This window comes from Rhinichthys klamathensis, unplaced genomic scaffold (assembly GCF_029890125.1).
Source record: "Rhinichthys klamathensis goyatoka isolate OS25496 unplaced genomic scaffold, OSU_Roscu_1.1 h1tg000062l_1, whole genome shotgun sequence".
In the NCBI taxonomy this organism is placed as follows: Eukaryota; Metazoa; Chordata; class Actinopteri; order Cypriniformes; family Leuciscidae; genus Rhinichthys; species Rhinichthys klamathensis.
In genome coordinates this window covers 51189-68870 of record NW_026606606.1, presented here as the reverse complement: position 1 = coordinate 68870, position 17682 = coordinate 51189, and the positions used below count along the sequence as shown (strand labels likewise).

The 17682-nt window shown below is 38.9% G+C and overlaps 2 protein-coding genes across 2 annotated transcripts; one reads left to right on the top strand and one right to left on the bottom strand.

The window, feature by feature from the left end:
• Nucleotides 1-2622: 2622 nt before the first annotated feature.
• LOC130084354 (uncharacterized) lies at nt 2623-10605 on the top strand. Its single transcript, XM_056249744.1, has 6 exons — nt 2623-2706; nt 3687-4281; nt 6651-6791; nt 6962-7026; nt 7255-7521; nt 10505-10605. The coding sequence occupies exons 2-6, from the start codon at nt 3696-3698 to the stop codon at nt 10547-10549; spliced, it is 1104 nt and encodes a 367-aa protein (XP_056105719.1). The 5' UTR covers nt 2623-2706; nt 3687-3695; the 3' UTR covers nt 10550-10605.
• A 1444-nt stretch (nt 10606-12049) lies between these two features.
• pnpla1 (patatin-like phospholipase domain containing 1) lies at nt 12050-17587 on the bottom strand. The gene is made up of 9 exons (XM_056249751.1): nt 17008-17587; nt 16591-16823; nt 15926-15991; nt 15598-15807; nt 15095-15155; nt 14546-14776; nt 14333-14465; nt 12510-12632; nt 12050-12414 (listed from the first exon to the last, which is right to left on the bottom strand). Exons 1-9 carry the CDS (start codon nt 17285-17287, stop codon nt 12102-12104), a joined length of 1650 nt encoding a protein of 549 aa, XP_056105726.1. The 5' UTR covers nt 17288-17587; the 3' UTR covers nt 12050-12101.
• Between the last annotated feature and the right edge of the window lie 95 nt (nt 17588-17682).

The following is a 17682-nucleotide window of genomic DNA, read 5'->3' as shown; positions in this document are numbered from 1 at the left end:
GGTTTATTATTTTCGTAATAAATACTCTTTTTAAAAGTATGACAAATGCACTTCTTTTTTTCACAAATGACTGAGGAAATAAATTACACTGCAAATATCTCTGAATTTTATAATCTCCATTGCATGCACTTAAAAGTTGCTACACTGTCTTGTAGAATGATGTATATTATTGTTTATTGAATTCAATGTCCCCTTTAATCTCCCTGGCTGACCAACTTCAAGCAAATCTAACATTAGTGTTAACCTACTTCTGAATAATTAAACTACTGGAGTTGAGTTAAACTCATGTGAATTATTCACTTGGGTGACTTAGAGGTAACATGGTGTTTCCTGACCTATATCTGTTTGAAAGATGCCAAAAAGACACAGGATCTCACGATAAGCCCTATTTTGACTTGCGTATGGTCTCCTAAGGGAATTTAAGTTGAATATCTGCTCTGCCGAGTCTATGTAAGCACAGGTTATGTTTCGCCAGCCAGATTGAATTCTGCTGTGATAGGCTTCTGCAGTCATCAAGCTGTCAAGTGTTTAGATGTTATCGGAATGGAACGGAATAAGTAAATAAGGTGTCCGACAGTTTGTCAATTTAAAGGATGGTCAGGAACTAACCGTGCCTAGTCTGATGAATAGACCGGTTTACATTGTAAATATTTCATTGATTATTTCCAATTGGTTTTGGAGATTGTTTCAAAGGAGGCTGACTAAATACTGAGCCTGAAGAAGAGCTGGGTTTTCTTAAGCTCAAAGAGAATGACATAGCAAAATATTTGAACCTAAGGCATGCAGTTTAAGAAGAGAAAATAGAGAGGCCTTTATGAACACTATAGAGAGTGCATAATTACAATTATTTCAGATTTGTTGAAGACGTACACAAAGATGCAACACTGTAAAACAATATTTTCATGATTTTTTATCACAACTTTTTTTTCTTTTGTTAAATCAGGGAATTAATGTGGATTAGATAACACAATGTTTAGTTGTTCTGTTGATTAAACCAATCTCCTTAATTGTATTATCCTAACTAATAAACGTAATTTCAATGAACTCAAAATGTTAAGGCAACCAGGTAACTTACTTTTCTAAGTCAAAACAGCAATAATGTTTACAGTGCGTTAATAATGTCACTATAACGCTATTACTTTTTGAGGCTCAAGGAAAATAAATGGCGGACATTGAAATGCAGAGATGCATTTCTGTTGAGCAACAAGAGAGGAAACTATTTGTGTCTTTTCTGTTGTTGCATGAATAGAATTAACTTTGAATTAATAGCGCCATCTTGTGGAGAGTTTAAAATGGCATTTTGTTGTAGTCTATACCCGAACCAGAATAGACTTTTGTCCACTGTCGTGGACTTTAATATTTTATGGCGCTTTTCCATTACCAGTACCAGCTCGACTCGACTCGACTCGCCTTGGCTCGCCTCGACTCGGCTCGCTTTTCGCTCCGTTTTCCATTGCAGAAAGTACCGCCACAAATAGTACCCGGTCGTCATAGCGACGCATTTCGTTCCTCGTTGCCCCATCAAGCTCTCGCTAGATCCTCTCTTCGGCAACCAAACAAAGGAATGTCTGCACCTCCTCGTTTGACCACGGCGTATTCTTCCGAGTTGCCATAATAATAGTAAGTAAGTTTAGTAACTATCTCTGGCCAAACTATTTAAAAATGGCGGGGTTAGTCTGGATACTCCATCTGGCGCGTGCAATGATGACGCAGATTCTCTGTGACCAATCAGCAGTCGGCATTGTTTTCACGTCACATTTTAGTATCGGCTTAGCTCGCCTCAGCTCGCTTAGAACCTCGCCGGAGGTGGTACGAAAAAAAGTACCCGAAAGCAGGTACAGGTACAACTTTTACACAGTGGAAAACCAAACAAAGGCGAGTCGAGCCGAGCCGAGGCGAGCTGGTACTGTGTAGTGGAAAAGCGCCATTAGTGAATTTCTCTGACAGCATACATGTCATATGTAACAATCTGGGTGTCCTGTGAAGAGCACATTCAGGCTTTTCAGGGCAAATGTTGCCAATTATTACTCCAATTATTACACTTGTTTTTTCATTAAAAGTTGCTCCAAGAACACATTAATATGCAAATTAGATACAGTAGATACATTGCATTGAACGGGAATATTAATTGTTGGCAAATTAATCAATTAATCATGTCAATCAATTAATTCCGTTATATCTTTCATAACATATTTGAGAATCATCTTAAATTTTGGTTAAAACAAATCCTAAAACCCCAAAATATATTGGTGATTGAAAAAAAAATCCCATTGTTTTTGCCTATAGGCTACATATAATTTCATGTCATTTTATTTTTTAAACAACTGAGTCCTGGTGTCCACTTCAGAGGACATGGCATAACAAAATATCATTGTTCAAAAATGTTGTTTTTTGTTGTTGTTGTTGTTGTTTTTTTACCATTTGTTTCTTAAGCTGTAAACAATGTGATGACATGAAGAAAAACTAAATTCAAAAAACTTTTTTTGTCTGGGTCTCAGGACGCCACATGTAGACTAGACTGTGCTTCTTGTTGTTGTTTTCTAATGACTACAAATTATTCACGATGCTAATGAATATTCATGAGGTGGTTGGCCATGAATGTCACGTGATCCCGTCGGTACCGCAAACTTGCAGGGAAGTTGTCGCGCTGTAAGTGCACGCTTGTTATTTGATCTCTACGTCCAAAGGTGGTCTACATCCAATAAGGTGAGGTTTATTTACTTAAATTAATGATAATAAGAGTAATGAACGGGACAGCGCGTCTGGCGGTCTCAACAAATGAAAAGTGTGTTTGTGAGACTACGAATGTAAAGGTGAACTCTAAACTTAGTGAGCTGCCTACTTAGACAAGCGTTTGGAGCCATTATAACCGTGGTCATGTTGCCCAAAAATATCTAACTTAAGCAGCTCGCTAGGCCGTTTCTCAATATGCGTTCTTGTCTGTAACGTTACTTGTGTTCTTGTGAAACGTCATCAGTCACTTTTGAGACACGCACACGCCACTGACCGGGACCTAACTTCCGTTTTAACAGATACGGTTTTATTTTGCCCGTTTAGATTTGCTCATATATATATATATATATATATATTGCTGAAAACATTACACTGTAAACTGTATGAAGTCGTGGTCTAACTGTGACATTTACCATAGTCCTATTTTGGTGAAAATGTGTTTTCGCTTCCTACAAGTAATCTAGCCGACTTTATAAACGGATCTTGTTAATAAAAACAGATGCATTCTTTAACGTTAGTCGTCTAAGGAAATAAATATATAGGCCTTAATATGAATTCATCAGATTGATAAAAGAGAACAATCTAAAAACAGCGTAATAATCTAAATCGTTTCGATATTGTGAATAAATAAATAAAAATGATGCCTGTCACACAGTTGTGGAGTCATTTTCACCATCACCATTGGTTATCATGTTTAACTTACCAAGGTCACAGAATAAGTCTCAACGAAGATCTTGGGATGAAATAAGAAAATAAAGGTAAAAACAAAACAAACAAAACACTTGTAATTTTTCAAAAAGACCTAACAATGTGGAACTGGAAAAGTTATTGTTGTGTGTATTTTGGATAGATCAAATGCTATAAAATAGAAAAAAATACAGTGTTCGTGTCACACGAATCGTGTGTGTGTGTGTGTTTTTTTGGTTCTAACAGTATTATATTGTTTCTTATAGACATTGTGAATGCAAAGTACGAACATGTTCAAGTCTGCTTCCCGTAACTCTCATCTGCTGTTGTTGGATCAGAAGTGTGCTAAATGTCTGTTAGAGACGTACGTCAAGCGGAGCCTCAGCCTGAATGAAGGATGCGGGAAACATCAGCTGAAACAACTCAAGAGGGTGAAAAGGGATGAGCGAGGAAGCCAGGCCAGACGGGCGTCCAGTGACCCCTCCAGACACTGCCTGTCAGCAGACAGGCTTCTGAAGATCAGCAAGTGCCCAGATTGCGCAACATCAGAATCTGATTTACTGTGTACGGGCCTGAAGGCACCAAGCAAAGCCAAGAGGCGTTCTCCCTTTAGAGGCTTCCTCAACCTCTTCTCTAAGAAGAAGTCTGCCCTGAAAGTGAACGGAGAAGGAGCTTCAGAAACAGACCGTGGACAGTCTACAGGACGGAGGGTTGACACTTCTTTTGAAAGCTCACCCGGCCACGCTGATACTCCGAGGAATCTGAGAAGGAGCTTGTCCCGCACTCGAGATGTTGAGCAGAGAGAGTCATTACAAACGGACTCCACTCCAGTTCCTGGTGGCGTTGAAGGGCTTTCAGATGGTGAGTCAGTGCGATATTGCCTAAAATCTTCACATTTTCTGAGATTTTATTGATAATGGTAATAAGACAGTAGTTTTCGTGTGTTTGTGCTGGTACCTTGGCTTATTTTGGCCTGTCATGGACAGCTGACTCCAGAAGCTTCTCATATTCTTTAAATTATGTGCGTAAGTTGTGTGCGATATCTGCCAGCTTAATTGATTTCAATTGGCATTTTGACTTATTTCAGTTTTTTTGTAAACCTTTTTAGATCCATTCATCATCTGTTAGGTCAAATTCTTACATTTAAAGGAATAGTTCACTTAAAATTAATGTGCAAAAATAGTTATTCTGTTTACTCACCCTCAAGTTGTTTCACACCTGTATTAATTTCTTTCTTCTGCTGAACACAAAAGAAGATATTTGGAAGAATGTCGGTAATCAGTTGTTGGACTTCAATAGTAGGAAAAAAATATTATGGAAGTCAATGGGGCCCATCACCTGTTTGGTTTCCAACATTCTTCAAAATATCTTCTTTTGTGTTCAACATAAGAAAGAAATTCATACAACTTGCGGAAGAGTAAATGATGACAGAATTGACAGAACTATTCCTTTAATCAAATTAATTTAGAATAATAAGACACTGTTACCAATTAAATGACATCAGTATCAACTAGCCTAAATACATTTTACACTGCAGAAGTGGCATAAAAGCTGCATCTTAAGCTGCATTTACATGTATTTACACTGCAATTACAATTGCATTAATAATGCTATGAAATGTATGTTTTAAAAATAGTATTTCGATTTTTGTAAATGAAATGATACTTTAAATATGCAACTAAAACCTCCAGTTGGTGGTGGCAGTCATTGAGTCATTCATTCAAATGGCTGATTCATTCATGTTGCTCGAAGACACACACCATCTGTGGCTTTGCTTGGAACTTCTTTTATTTGCCAAATAGAGCAAAAACAGACAATATTGGCAATATTGTGTCTAAAATGTAACAAAATATTAACTTCTTGTTTATTGAACTGTTGTATAAAGTCAATATCCCATTTGCAATTGTGCAGATGTTTAGGGAAAAAATCCTGGTTGCTTGTGTGTGATGTTGCTTAACTAGGCTATGTCATATAGAAATAGGGGAACAAATCAGATGGGGCATTATTTTATAAGAAGATATTTTGAAGAATGTTGGTAACCAATCAGTTTCTGCTCCACTTTGACTTCCATAGTATTTTTTTTCATACTATGGAAGCCAATGGGGACCATAAACTTTACATTCTTCCAAATGTCTTCTTTTTTGCGTTTAATAGAACAATGAATCTCATACAGGTTTAAAATAACTTGAGAGTGAATAAATGATGACAGCATTTTTATTTCTGGGTGAGATAACGTGTCATTTAGGGAGTCAAGGTCTGTTCACACTAAGACTAATGTTCAGTACAGAAATTCGGTGCAAAAAAACATTTTAACTTGAATAAAGCGGTGGTCGCAAAACACTTTTCGTTTCCTTGACTTCCATCCGAAATCGCATACTGTTAGTAGGTACTACGTTTGGTTTTAAACCTGCTTCGCGACTGCTAAAACAAGTGTGTTCCATATAGTATGAATGTGTGTAGTATGAATGTAATCTGGATGTACTACATTCTCCATGTTGTCATTATCATGTGACTTACCAGCGTCAATGGCATCGCTTCACCTCCATTCATAAATCCTCTCCCGTGGCCTCATGGGATAGTAAAGTGTCCCTCGAATGCACACTTCAGAATCTCACCGGAAGTAGTAGATCATCCAGGTACTTTTTGCCTACTCTTTTATGAGTACTATGAATACCACTCAGCTCGCATACTGTTTTTCATCTGCTATGGAAGTAGGCATATTCGAACCCATAGTGAACCCATTCAAGAAAATGAAGTAGATTATTAATTTTTACATTTTGATGGTATTATTATGTGTTATGTGTCAGTGATCCATCTCTCCACTGACTGAATAGCAGAGGAAGAATCTGGATCCGGCTCTGTACTCTTGTATTTGGTATTGTTTGATGAAAAAATCTGAATATGTAAGTAATCTTTGACTTCCTTTGTTCTCCATGACAAGCAGGTGTCAGAAATGGAAACTTGCGCATCATTTTGTGGACTCGGGCAACTGGAGCATTTCTGCTTTTCGATGAGCGGTCTGGGAGTGAATTTGTATTTTGATTCAGCCTGTCGGAAATTTTGTTTTGCGCCAAAGTGCCGAGTTTTTGTGCCAAATATTTATGCTGGTGTGAACAGGCCTTCAAACTTAAATGTCACTGTTTCATTGGTCCAAATACATCAACTAAATCTGAAAGAAAAATAAAACTTGTGTGTATGTACATTTTTTGTTTCCCTTCCTCTCCCTGTAGTGAGTGTGGACTCCAGTAATACATACTTTGAGAGGGTTTCAGAGGAATTGGAGTGGATTGTGAATGAGATCCAGTTTAGTCCGGAAGATGATTCTGCTCGACACCGCTCTTCTGCGTGTGTAGAAGATTGCAGATCTTTAGGTGATTCTCTATGAAACATGACAAGCAGGAGATCCAGTCAATTCATGTTTTTAGAGCAGAATAAATCCCACAGAAAACTCTGGGAGATTTTACTTACTTGTTAATTAATTTATTCAAAGCTTGTTTCAGTTTATCACAAGTTATAAATGTACACACTTGTGTCTCCTCAGGTGATGACAATACAGAGAGGATTATCAGCTTGCTGAAACAACATGGAGATATTATTGATAAAAAAGTTAGCATTTATTTTAAAGAATCATTACTTAAGTTTGAGTCCATCCTTTCTCCAGCCATTTGACTGTTATTCACTATATACAGAAGTTATTTTAAGAAAAAACCCCAATTGATTATTAACATATTTTATTACATGGCTCTTTAGGACATTGTATTCTGACTGGTCAATCCCAGCATTCTGTGGTTTATTTGGTCATATTGACCAACATAATGACAATTCTGCTTCTAGATCAGCAAGAATAAGAGTGTCCAGGACTTCCTCCAGAAACTGACGTACAGCTCCTTCCAGCAGCTGGCAGATCGCTATATAGCCCAGATCCCCAGTCCTCTTCCCGAGACCACAGACGCCTCCCCTGAGCTGGTCAAGCTCGCCTTCACCCTGGACTTCACTGCTAAAGTAGCTGGACTGTGCAGCCAGACGGTCGGTCGAATCATGGGGTTTGGTTGTCAATACCTACAGGATTCCTTCACACAAATGTGTGCGGCCCACAGACAGGTAAAAACAGATCAGGCAGAAAATAGCAAAAGCATTTTTTTTTTTTGCGGGAAAGTAGTGGACCACAGCTGGGTCTTGCAGAGTAGCAAATGTAACACGCCACCAAGAAGGTTTGGCATATTTTTCCCACTTTATCATTAAAAGGGTTAGTTCACCCAAAACTGAAAAATATCCTGACTCTTCCAAGCTTTATAATGGAAGTGAATGGTACCTTAGTTATTGATGGCCAAAGAAGCGCATCCATCCATCATAAAAGTAATCCATGCGGCTTCAGGGGGTTAATAAAGGACTTCTGCAGCAAAGCCATGTGTTTTTGTAAGAAAAATATCCATATTTATAACTTCATAAACTATGATGTAGGATGTAGGAGTAGCGTAAGCTTTGACGCCTCTCGCGGTTCAAACAAATCGAGCCGGGCAACAAACTCAAGCTCCTCCCACATTCATCTGTAAAAATTCTCGGTTTAGACTTTAATTTACTTCACATTGACTTTAGACTTGTAATTCGCCTTTGGCTAACACCCTAGAATGTAGATTGACCAATCACAGCCCAGCCAAGAACGAGCTCCCACAGAGGTCCAACACTTTTTCACAGCGCTCCATTGACTTTAACACAGGCGTCTCTTATTTTTGGTCTCGGCAGGCTATTGCCGTTGTAGTTTTATCAAAAATATGGTTAAACGTTGTGCCTGGGGCATTTGTAACACAGATACGCGTTTCCCAGAGAGGTTGGAGGGGGGTGTCCGTTTTTTTCCCTTCCCAAACCCGAAGTCAAATCCTGACAAGTGTCGTCTAGCACACGCTGGTAATAAATACACCGTTATACTCGCGTAGTCCGTTTGCTTTGTAATAACGATTATAGAAGTGAATAGAGACCTACCCAGCTTTGCATGAACAGTGTTGCTCCTTGATATTGTTAGTCCCAGCCTCCGTCTCAATTAGGAGGATATGCGGTGGTTCATTTTTTGACTGTGACCGGTTTGCTTTTGCCTCTATTTGGATGCCTTGTTGTTCCTTGCGTTTCACCTGTATGTCGTGAATATAGCCTTCGAACGTATATTGCAGCTAGGGATGGGCGATATGGACTTAAAAATATATCACGATATTTTCTGGCATTTATTGCGATAACGATATCAATGACGATATAACCATATTCACCACTGTTTTTGGCTACAAGTGATAGCTGCATGCAAAGTAAAATGTACCCTTCACCAAATAGGCTCCTATAAAATACCAATTACCGTACATAAAATAATAATAAAAAAACAGTAAAACAGTAAACACCATCCCTTGCAGAAATGGAAAAGTTGCATACGTTTCTTCTGTAAAAGTGCAGATAATGTTTAAATAGTGCAACTATACTGAAAAACATCACACAGTAATAATTCAAATCATTTACAAGTTTGAAATATAAAAAATCTAACAACGAATAGTTATACTAATACTACTACGAATTCTGATACTAATAACAATATAAACCACACTAAGGATTGATGAGCTGCTGGGTTCATGAATATCATGTCTGCGTTTGCGCATTAGAACTGCTTGCTCAAAGCTGAATAATTCCAAATGAACTCCATTATTTTTACAGGAAAATACAACAAATAATATAATTTACATGTAGACATCATGTACACTTCAATTCTGCGTGGTATGTAAGACTCTCTCTCTCTCATCGAGTGCATGAGAAACACGGAGCGCTCTCAGCAGTGACAGCACGTCATGCGCCTCAGTGTTTACTGCGCGTCAAATACACTGTGTATTCATTGAGATGAACTGATATAGTGGGCTTTACGGATCACTTGACGGAGAGCGACACTCTCAAGTGCTCAGTCAGTGTTCGGCGAGATGGGCGGATGAAAATCTGTGTGTACCAGTTCCAGATTGTAGAGGTAGTTACTCGTTTAGCGATAAACTTCACCTCAGCTTCACGTCCGCCTTCCGCCATGCGCGTGAGCTGCGAATGCGTCCCGTCATAGGCTTTATCGTTATTATCGCGGGAAGACTAATTCTTATCGTGAGGAAAAATTTTAACGATATATCGCAAACGATAATATATCGCCCATCCCTAATTGCAGCCCCTTTTGCCTACTTCTATCGGACACTTTATTTGCTGCTTTATAAAAGTTTGATACAATTTCAGCAGGAAGAGCTGTCACAGCATAAGCCATGTTGATACCAGAGCCCAGATGAAGTTTGTTTGTCGGACGTAGCAACAGTAACTAAGGGGGGGCGGGGCTTAGCCAAAGGCGAATTCTTGACCGGTGTTGTGTTTTGCTCTATCCTCTGCGTTTCCGTGTTTGTCAATACGTCATGCGTCGGGTCAGATGTCACTCTTCCACCGGAACTAGACTCGTGTAAATCCGTTACCAGAAGCCAGTGATTATAGTTTATAAAGTTATAAGTATGGATATTTTTCTAACAAAAACGCATCGCTTCGCTTCAGAAGGCCTTTATTAACCCACTGGACCCGTATGGATTACATTTATGATGGATGAATGCGCTCTTTTTGCCTTCAAAATTTCAATTCACTCCTATTATAAAGCTTGGAAGAGCCAGGATATTTTTTAATATAACTCTGATTGTGTTTGGCTAAAAAAAGAAAGTAAGTCATATACACATAGGATGGTGAGTAAATTATGGGATAATTTTCTGGGTGAACTAACCCCTTTAATTCTTCTGATGTTGGTAAACAACAGCACTGTGACTGAGCCGAGTTTCTGTTCACCACATGGATGAATTGATGTGTAAATGTGGTCATGCATTTGTGTTGATGCATTTACAGCCGTGACAAAAGCTATAGAAATAAATCTTTTTTTTTTCCCACTGGGGAGGAAGTTTTGAGTTCTGAAATTTCAGGATGTTCATAACTCATACATCAAAGTTAGTTATTAAGTTCTCGTTATTTCCTCATTTTGTTTCCTGTTTCTTGTACAGTATATGGTTTCAGTTGCTTTATTCTCATGTTTTTCATTTCCTGATAGGTGCCTGAAGATTTGGAAGGACAGAATACCTGTGATCCAGACTGACAGCTTATTACTGTGAAGTCAAAAATGACAGATGGTACAATAGGGTAAACTCTGGGGGGAAAAAACAACAACAACTGTGATATATGTGTGTAGCTTTTGTGGACAAGCCAAATAGTAGTATGCCTATACTGTAAGCTTTAAACAATGAACAGTTTTGTTACCATTGTATAAACAACAAGGACTGAACCTAATGTTGAAGCTGTGAAATGTTTCTTGGGTGCCAAACCATCTGAATGATCATGTGACACTGAAGACTGGAGTAATGATGCTGAAAATGCAGCTTTACTGTGACAGGAATATTTATTGTAATATCATAAAATCGTAGTAACATTCAAATAAATGCAGCTTTCTTTAAAAAAATACTATATAATCTTACCAAGCTCAAACTTTTGAACGGTAGTATGTATTAGAAATATTCTGCACTGTGACATTTTAGGTTAAACCACGAAAAAATTAAAATAGTTTATCGGGGGCCTCATGCTGCGTGTAACATCTGTTCAGAACTGATATCTACGCTGTTTCTTACGACTGCATGATCGAGACCAAGCTTCGATATGATCTCTTTTGTGCCATTGTGCTGAACTGGTAAATGGTTGCCATGAAATAATGGCAGTATTTGTTTCTGGATGTGAATGGCAGCAGGGCAGTGGTGTCTGAAATGTCAAGGGTGGCTAATACACTTCCAGTGCGTCCTGTAGAAACACATTCTGCATTGAGCACCATTGCTAATCAATCTCGAATGATTCATGGAGTTTGGGATTTGACGCAATCGGGGTCCTGTGATCTAACCACGGCTGCGTACGAAAACTTAGGCAGCTGACTTGTTGCCTCACCTTAACTTTGCGGGCAGAGTTTATGCACGAAGGTGCCTCATGAAACTGATTTCAGACGGTTTAATGATCTACGGCAAAAGAGAGAGAATATTGAATTACCACAAAAGTAATTTCTCACTAGAAATGGGATCAGAAGTGGAAAACGTTGTTCAAAAACACATTTATACACGCAACTTTCAGAAGCCATCTTTATTTATTTTTTGGCTCAACTGTCACAGAATGGAAAGCACAGGATTGTGGGATATCAAAGGCAGCGAATGATACTTCTTCTGCCTTCAAAAATCAATCAGTATCTCAGGAAGTGAAACTAACATTGGATTTTATAATTGGTCGAACTATTCTTCAACACAAATCATATAATGATTGCTAGATGAATACACAACTATATAAAAACGATTGTTTCCCAAGACATGGGTCTTCATTTTCATATTTTATAATACTAAATCAAGTGGTTTGGGGTCAGTCGCATGTAATTATGCACAATTTATAGTAATTGCTATATTAACTACATGTAACAAGGACACTGTAAAATAAAGTGTTACCAATAACTAAAATTTAACAAATGGAACCTTATTGTAAAGTGTTACCATACATTTTTATTCGATTTTTTTAAAGGAAAAATACACAAAAAAAATCTAGAGGCTAGTCCCATGTTAGTATATATGTATTCAGTATTTAGCTGGAAAAAAAAAGAAACCGCACAGAACGATATATCCACTTCACTCTGTGTGAAGTAACGTTAACCATCCTGCATTGCTAGCATTATTTTCATTTCTTTTCACATCAGCCACATGTTTTTGTAACGTGTGTTGCACCTCTATCTTGCGTCTTCTCCACTTGCTCTCTGTTTCTAGTGAAAACAGGAGCGTGTAGATGTTTGGCAGGGTCTGTGCCACAGAGGGACTCGCTGGGAAAAGAGATGAGACATGGCCATTCAGGTTAGAGGAGGCCATGTGTCTCTCAGCAAACTCTCTGGGCCTGCGGTGGTCATCGTGAACTTGTGCAGGCATGAAACTCATCAGACTCAGCATCCTTTGCGAAAGACAGAAGATACTTCCTCAGTGGTAGTATTAACAATAACTGTAACAGCAGACAATGTTTTTTTGTTGTTGTTGTTTTGTACTTACATGTCTCCAAGGACTTTCCACGAAGTGGACAACACAATTTTGAGTACAAAGGTCATAAATAGCTTGACGCCATGCCAGAGCCAGTATGCCACAGTCGTAGCTTTAGTGGTCCATTTCTGAGACCTGTGAAACAACATGAGTGCTTATGAGCAGGCTCCAAATAATGCCTTTTAAATTCAGAAACCTTTAGGTGGAATTTTTAAATAAATTATGTTGCTTTTATGCACTTAATGAAAATAACTGATGCACTGAAATTAATTTTATTCACTGAAAATTAATCTATTTAATAATCAACACTGTTAGAAAACAGTTGTAAAACATGTAAACATTCGGACGGTGGCTGTAAAAATTTTCATGACAGATTCAGTCAAACATACATTAAATAATGAAGACAACATGGTTAGTAAAAATTAAACAAATATGCAATTTAGTGCATCTATTTAGCAAAATCCTAAAGGGTTTTCTCTTAAGCTACTAGGAGCTGGACATTGAACGGTTCTCTTGAGGTACATGCAGCATCGCATGACTGTTTTGAAGCGGTTTTATCTTGATGATGCATTTCGGTAAGTTATACTGTTTTTTTCAACATACCTTCTGATGCTCTTTCATGTATATTTTGTGATGTAACTAGTAACAAAGAGGAAGAGAGACTGCTGCTTGAACTGAAGCTGCGATCTGTCACGCCACAATAAAGAGTGCCTAAGCGGTATTTATTGTTTGGCAGAATTCAAAAGCTGAGACATTGTCACACATCTACAGAGCCCCTAATGGCACATTAAGGGAAACAAATTAGATAGGTAAAAAAATTGTTGCATTCACTCGCGAAATATTTGTGTCCCCCCCCCCCCCCCCCCCCCCCCCCTTTTCAGGCGCTGCGTCATATCATTACGCCTGCTGCTCTCATGGTACGGCAGTAAAGTTTCTTGATTATTACGCAGGAATGAGAGTATAGTTCCTAGCCATATCAGCCTAGAAAATCCAACTTTACATTTTCCGTCGGTCTTAGTGCACGATGTAACTACAGAAGAGTCAAGTTTTAAATAGGAAAAATATCGAAACTCTTTGGTCATTTTTTTTTTTAGAAATGCTAATGGTCTTGTCCACTTCAATGATGTATGCTAAGCTATGCTAAAAGTGGTTCCGCCAGAACCGGAGATCGGCTGAATGGATTCAAAAACGGTAAAACTCAACAGTTTAACTCTGGGGGAGTTGTAAAATGAGCCTATTTCCAAAAAAAGTGGAGTATCCCTTTAACGTTCCACCGAGACATGTTGCATTCACTTGGAAAATGTTTTGCGTTCCACTGGAGCAAAATGTTTTACCTTCACCCCAAAAATAATGCGTTTGCTCGCAAAATGTTTTAACCTTCACCCCAAAAATAATTTGTTTGCTCGCAAAATGTTTTGTGTTCCCCTGAGAAATGTGGTTCGCTCGTCGCAAAATGTTTACGTTCTCCTCAAAAATGTTGCGTTCGCTCACAAATTGTTTTACGTTCCCCTCAAAAATGTTGCGTTTTTGCAAAAGTTTTCCTCCAATCTCATATTTTTTCCATCACAATGTCCCTTAAGGGGCTCTATAGCATCAACAGAAAGCAGCATAGACTCAAAATATCTCGGTTCATCAAATAGAGGACCGATTAAAAAACGAGAAATCAATATTGTCAACCCAGCTCTAGCGTCCACACAGCTGAAATGTTTACCTGTTGTAGTTTATTTATGTTGTGTGCCTGCAGTATTTATAATAAATGGTTCATCCTTGGACATCATTTTTATATTAATAGTCCTCATAATCTTTAATCAAAATAACTTCCCCTTCCTCTTTACCTTTCCCATAAGGTTGTGGCACTCCAGATTGGCAGTGTAAACAGCAAGAGCAGGAATGAGAGCGTCCGTTGAGATAAAGAGACATCCGGATTACTCAGAATCTCCAGCTGTCCCTCAATATTACACAGCAGCACTAAAACATGGATTGGGAGAATGTTTCACTTATGTATCGAATCCTTCATAATCAGAAATGTAAACGGGACACTACAGTACCTTCCTGAACCTTCACTGGCGAGTTCTTCTGTTCTGTCCGCTCTAGACGGGATGGACTGACGGATGAACAAACCCCATTGATGATCTTCTCTTCAGGTTGTTCCAGGGAGTTCTGCTGAGATTCCTCTTCCTCAACACCATCAGTCTGTGTTAGCATCCAGTGATCTGAGCTCAGGGAATCATCAGATGCATCTGACTCCTTTCTCCGTTCAGGGTATAACGGCAAAGCGTCTGTCGAGGTGTGTGAGACAGTCATGAAAGAGAGTTGACTTGATTCAGAGTTGGTTAATCTTTTTAAGATTGTCGTCCAAGTATTCAAATCACAAAGGTTCCAATATTTCCGATTAGTCTTTTCCAAAAGATTTACAAGTATCGCTAAAATTGTATATGTGAAAGGGTTTCTGTTTTAAAAGCTGTGCATACATTGACATTGGATGTATCGCTGTCTTACCAAATGTAAAAAGTAAGTGTTCACTTTACATATATACTTATGAATACTTGAACAGGAACATCCGAAATAATTATAAAAAAAATTGCAGTAAAACTCACTGCTCTGCTGCAGAAAGTACACGGTATCTTGGTATCCACTGTAGAAAGCCTTCTTCAAAATCTGTCAATTGACAATGAATTAAGTTAAAGGAAGTGTTGATAAAAATGATGTCATCACTTATTCACCATTGTGTCATTTGAAACCCATATTACCATTTATTTATTTAATAAAGACCATAAAAGTTACAGAATGTTCAAGTTGCTCGATTCCATCCAAGTGGACAGTGATCAGGGTTGTTTACTCCAAAAAAAAAAAAAAAAAACTATTAATGGGACACTAAATACAATTTTGGCGTTGATAAGATTTTCCCAATAAATAGGCAAGAATAAACCTGGTGTCCTCCATGATTCCGGTTCTGTTTCCGACAATAAAGCACTTGAATGTGACGAGCTCGTAATCATAACCTCAGAAGTGGGAAGTAGGACATTTCCGATAGCACGTGAAGGCAGCATTAGAGCAAATAGCCTAAAAGTACTTGTGTTGGGACATTTACAGAACTCACCCTCCAGTCCCGAGGGAACATGGCATCTACCAGTCTGATGATGTTGGTAATGGAGCACTGGAAGTAGAGCTTCTGGATGATGGCGTCACAGAGGATGGTGGAGGTATCAGAGGGACAGATGTCCATGTTTCCAGCAAACGAGGAGATGGTGAGGGTGGGAGAGGAATCCTCGAAGGGCTGGATGTTTGTGAAACCTCCATCCATATAGTGCTGGGAAAGTATAGAGGTTTTATATAGCTTGTTTTAAGCTGCATGTTGGTTTAGAGTATTTCTGTAGTTCCTAGGCATGTTGTTACAGAGGACATACAGTACAAACACTTTAACTCACCTCGCCTTTATACTGTGGTGGGATCACGCCAGAGTACACAGGGACAAAACAACTGCACAAAAGAGCCTTGTAGAGGACGGAAAGAGACCACTTAAAGGGTTAGTTCACACAAAAAAATACAAATTATCTCATAATTTGCTCACCCTCAATCCTAGGTGTATATGACTTTCTTCTTTTAGCCAAACGCAATCAGAGTTATGTTAAAAAACAACCTGGCTTTTCCAAGCTTTATAATGGGAGTGAGCGCCTGAGATTTTGAAGCCCACAAAAGTGCATCCCTCCATCATAAAAGTAATCCAAACTACTTCAGAGGGTTAATAAAGGCCTTCTGAAGCCAAGCCGTGCACTTTTGTAAGAAAATATCCATATTTATAACTTAATAAACTATAATCGCTGGCTTCTGTAACGGCCGTACGCGAGTCTAGTTCCGGTGTAGGAATATCGGAGCGAGGCGAATTGGTGGGAAATTTGTATGGACTTTTTTCCTACAAATTTCAACAAATCAAATAGTACAAATTAATACGAAATCGCCGACTTATGAAATACTTCAACTTTCCCATGAGATTGGGCTGCAACAGCTGTAACTGAGCTGTAACATGACACACTACTGTTAACTGAATATATGTATATACATTTTTAAATGATATGCCAAACATGATGCTTACTTTTACAAGCTCATCCTTGGAATGAAATTCCGTCACTAAAACATTTTTCCCATCAGACATGCGAGTCATGGAAACGTGCAGACGTCCCGTGGCCAGAGTGTGGGCATTATCAGGCAGACAGCGATGCAGTGTGACCTCCAGCCACCTGAAAATATCCACCGTGGGACTGAGAACCCCGAGCGGCTGTTGTTTGGTAAATCTCGCAAATTCCAAAAGCTGGTCTCGCACACGTCCTGTGAGAAGAAAAGGTGGATTTAATGACTACCAACAGTTCATTTTATATCCTGATTCTTTTATCCGAGTGACTTACAGCACACTAATCCCTGGACCAACCTGGAGTTTGAACCTACAACCTTTATAAGTACAACACTAGTCCCGTAGTCAATAAATGAAGGGGAATATGAATAGAAAGATTACCTAGATTGGACCCACAGACGACCGCTGCAGCCACGAGAGAGCCAGCAGACGCGCCATAGACTCTTGGTGCTCCTTGCAGGATCCAGGCCGCGTTATCCAAAAGACTCTGGGCAGCACCGAGTTGGTAAGTTGCTAGAAAGCCAGAACCACAGAAAGACACGGAGAGGTTCTCATTTTTAGACAGAATGCATAACGGCGATGACATGGCTGGAAATATCTCCTTGTGGTCGGATGGTATCAGCTCTTCAGTGCTCTGACTCCAACTTAAGAGGAGGACCATCAGAGCAACAACATAAAAACTGACAGTCACGGTGTTGTTAACAACAAAAAATGTAAGAAAGCCCGCAAATGTCCCTCCTTCCACTCTAGAAAACCAGGAATGATCTCAAATCAGTTCCTCACATCATGATGTCTGAATTAGGCCTTTTATATGTGTCTGCACACAACCTTCAGGGGGCATCAGAAGTAAATGTACATTATTGTCATCTTTGGAGCAATACGAATTCCTTGACATTTAGTTATGTCTTAAAATGAGCGTAGACATTACCGTAGAGAAGAGCTAAACCATGGCGTACATTACAAGCACATCTATGAAGAGGGAGTACGGATCCAAGAACCGAATCAATAAAGTTGAAACAAAAAGGTATCTTATTCCTCGTCCAAAACTTATGTAGA

Coding starts and splice junctions, on each gene's coding strand:
- LOC130084354 (XM_056249744.1), top strand. CDS start 3,696: ATGCAAAGTACGAACATGTTCAAGTCTGCTTCCCGTAACTCTCATCTG. Junction 4,282..6,650: donor CGTTGAAGGGCTTTCAGATG/GTGAGTCAGTGC, acceptor CTCTCCCTGTAG/TGAGTGTGGACTCCAGTAAT. Junction 6,792..6,961: donor AGAAGATTGCAGATCTTTAG/GTGATTCTCTAT, acceptor GTGTCTCCTCAG/GTGATGACAATACAGAGAGG.
- pnpla1 (XM_056249751.1), bottom strand. CDS start 17,287: ATGGTCCTCCTCTTAAGTTGGAGTCAGAGCACTGAAGAGCTGATACCA. Junction 15,808..15,925: donor CACCACAGTATAAAGGCGAG/GTGAGTTAAAGT, acceptor ATACTTTCCCAG/CACTATATGGATGGAGGTTT. Junction 14,466..14,545: donor GCCAGTGAAGGTTCAGGAAG/GTACTGTAGTGT, acceptor TCCATGTTTTAG/TGCTGCTGTGTAATATTGAG.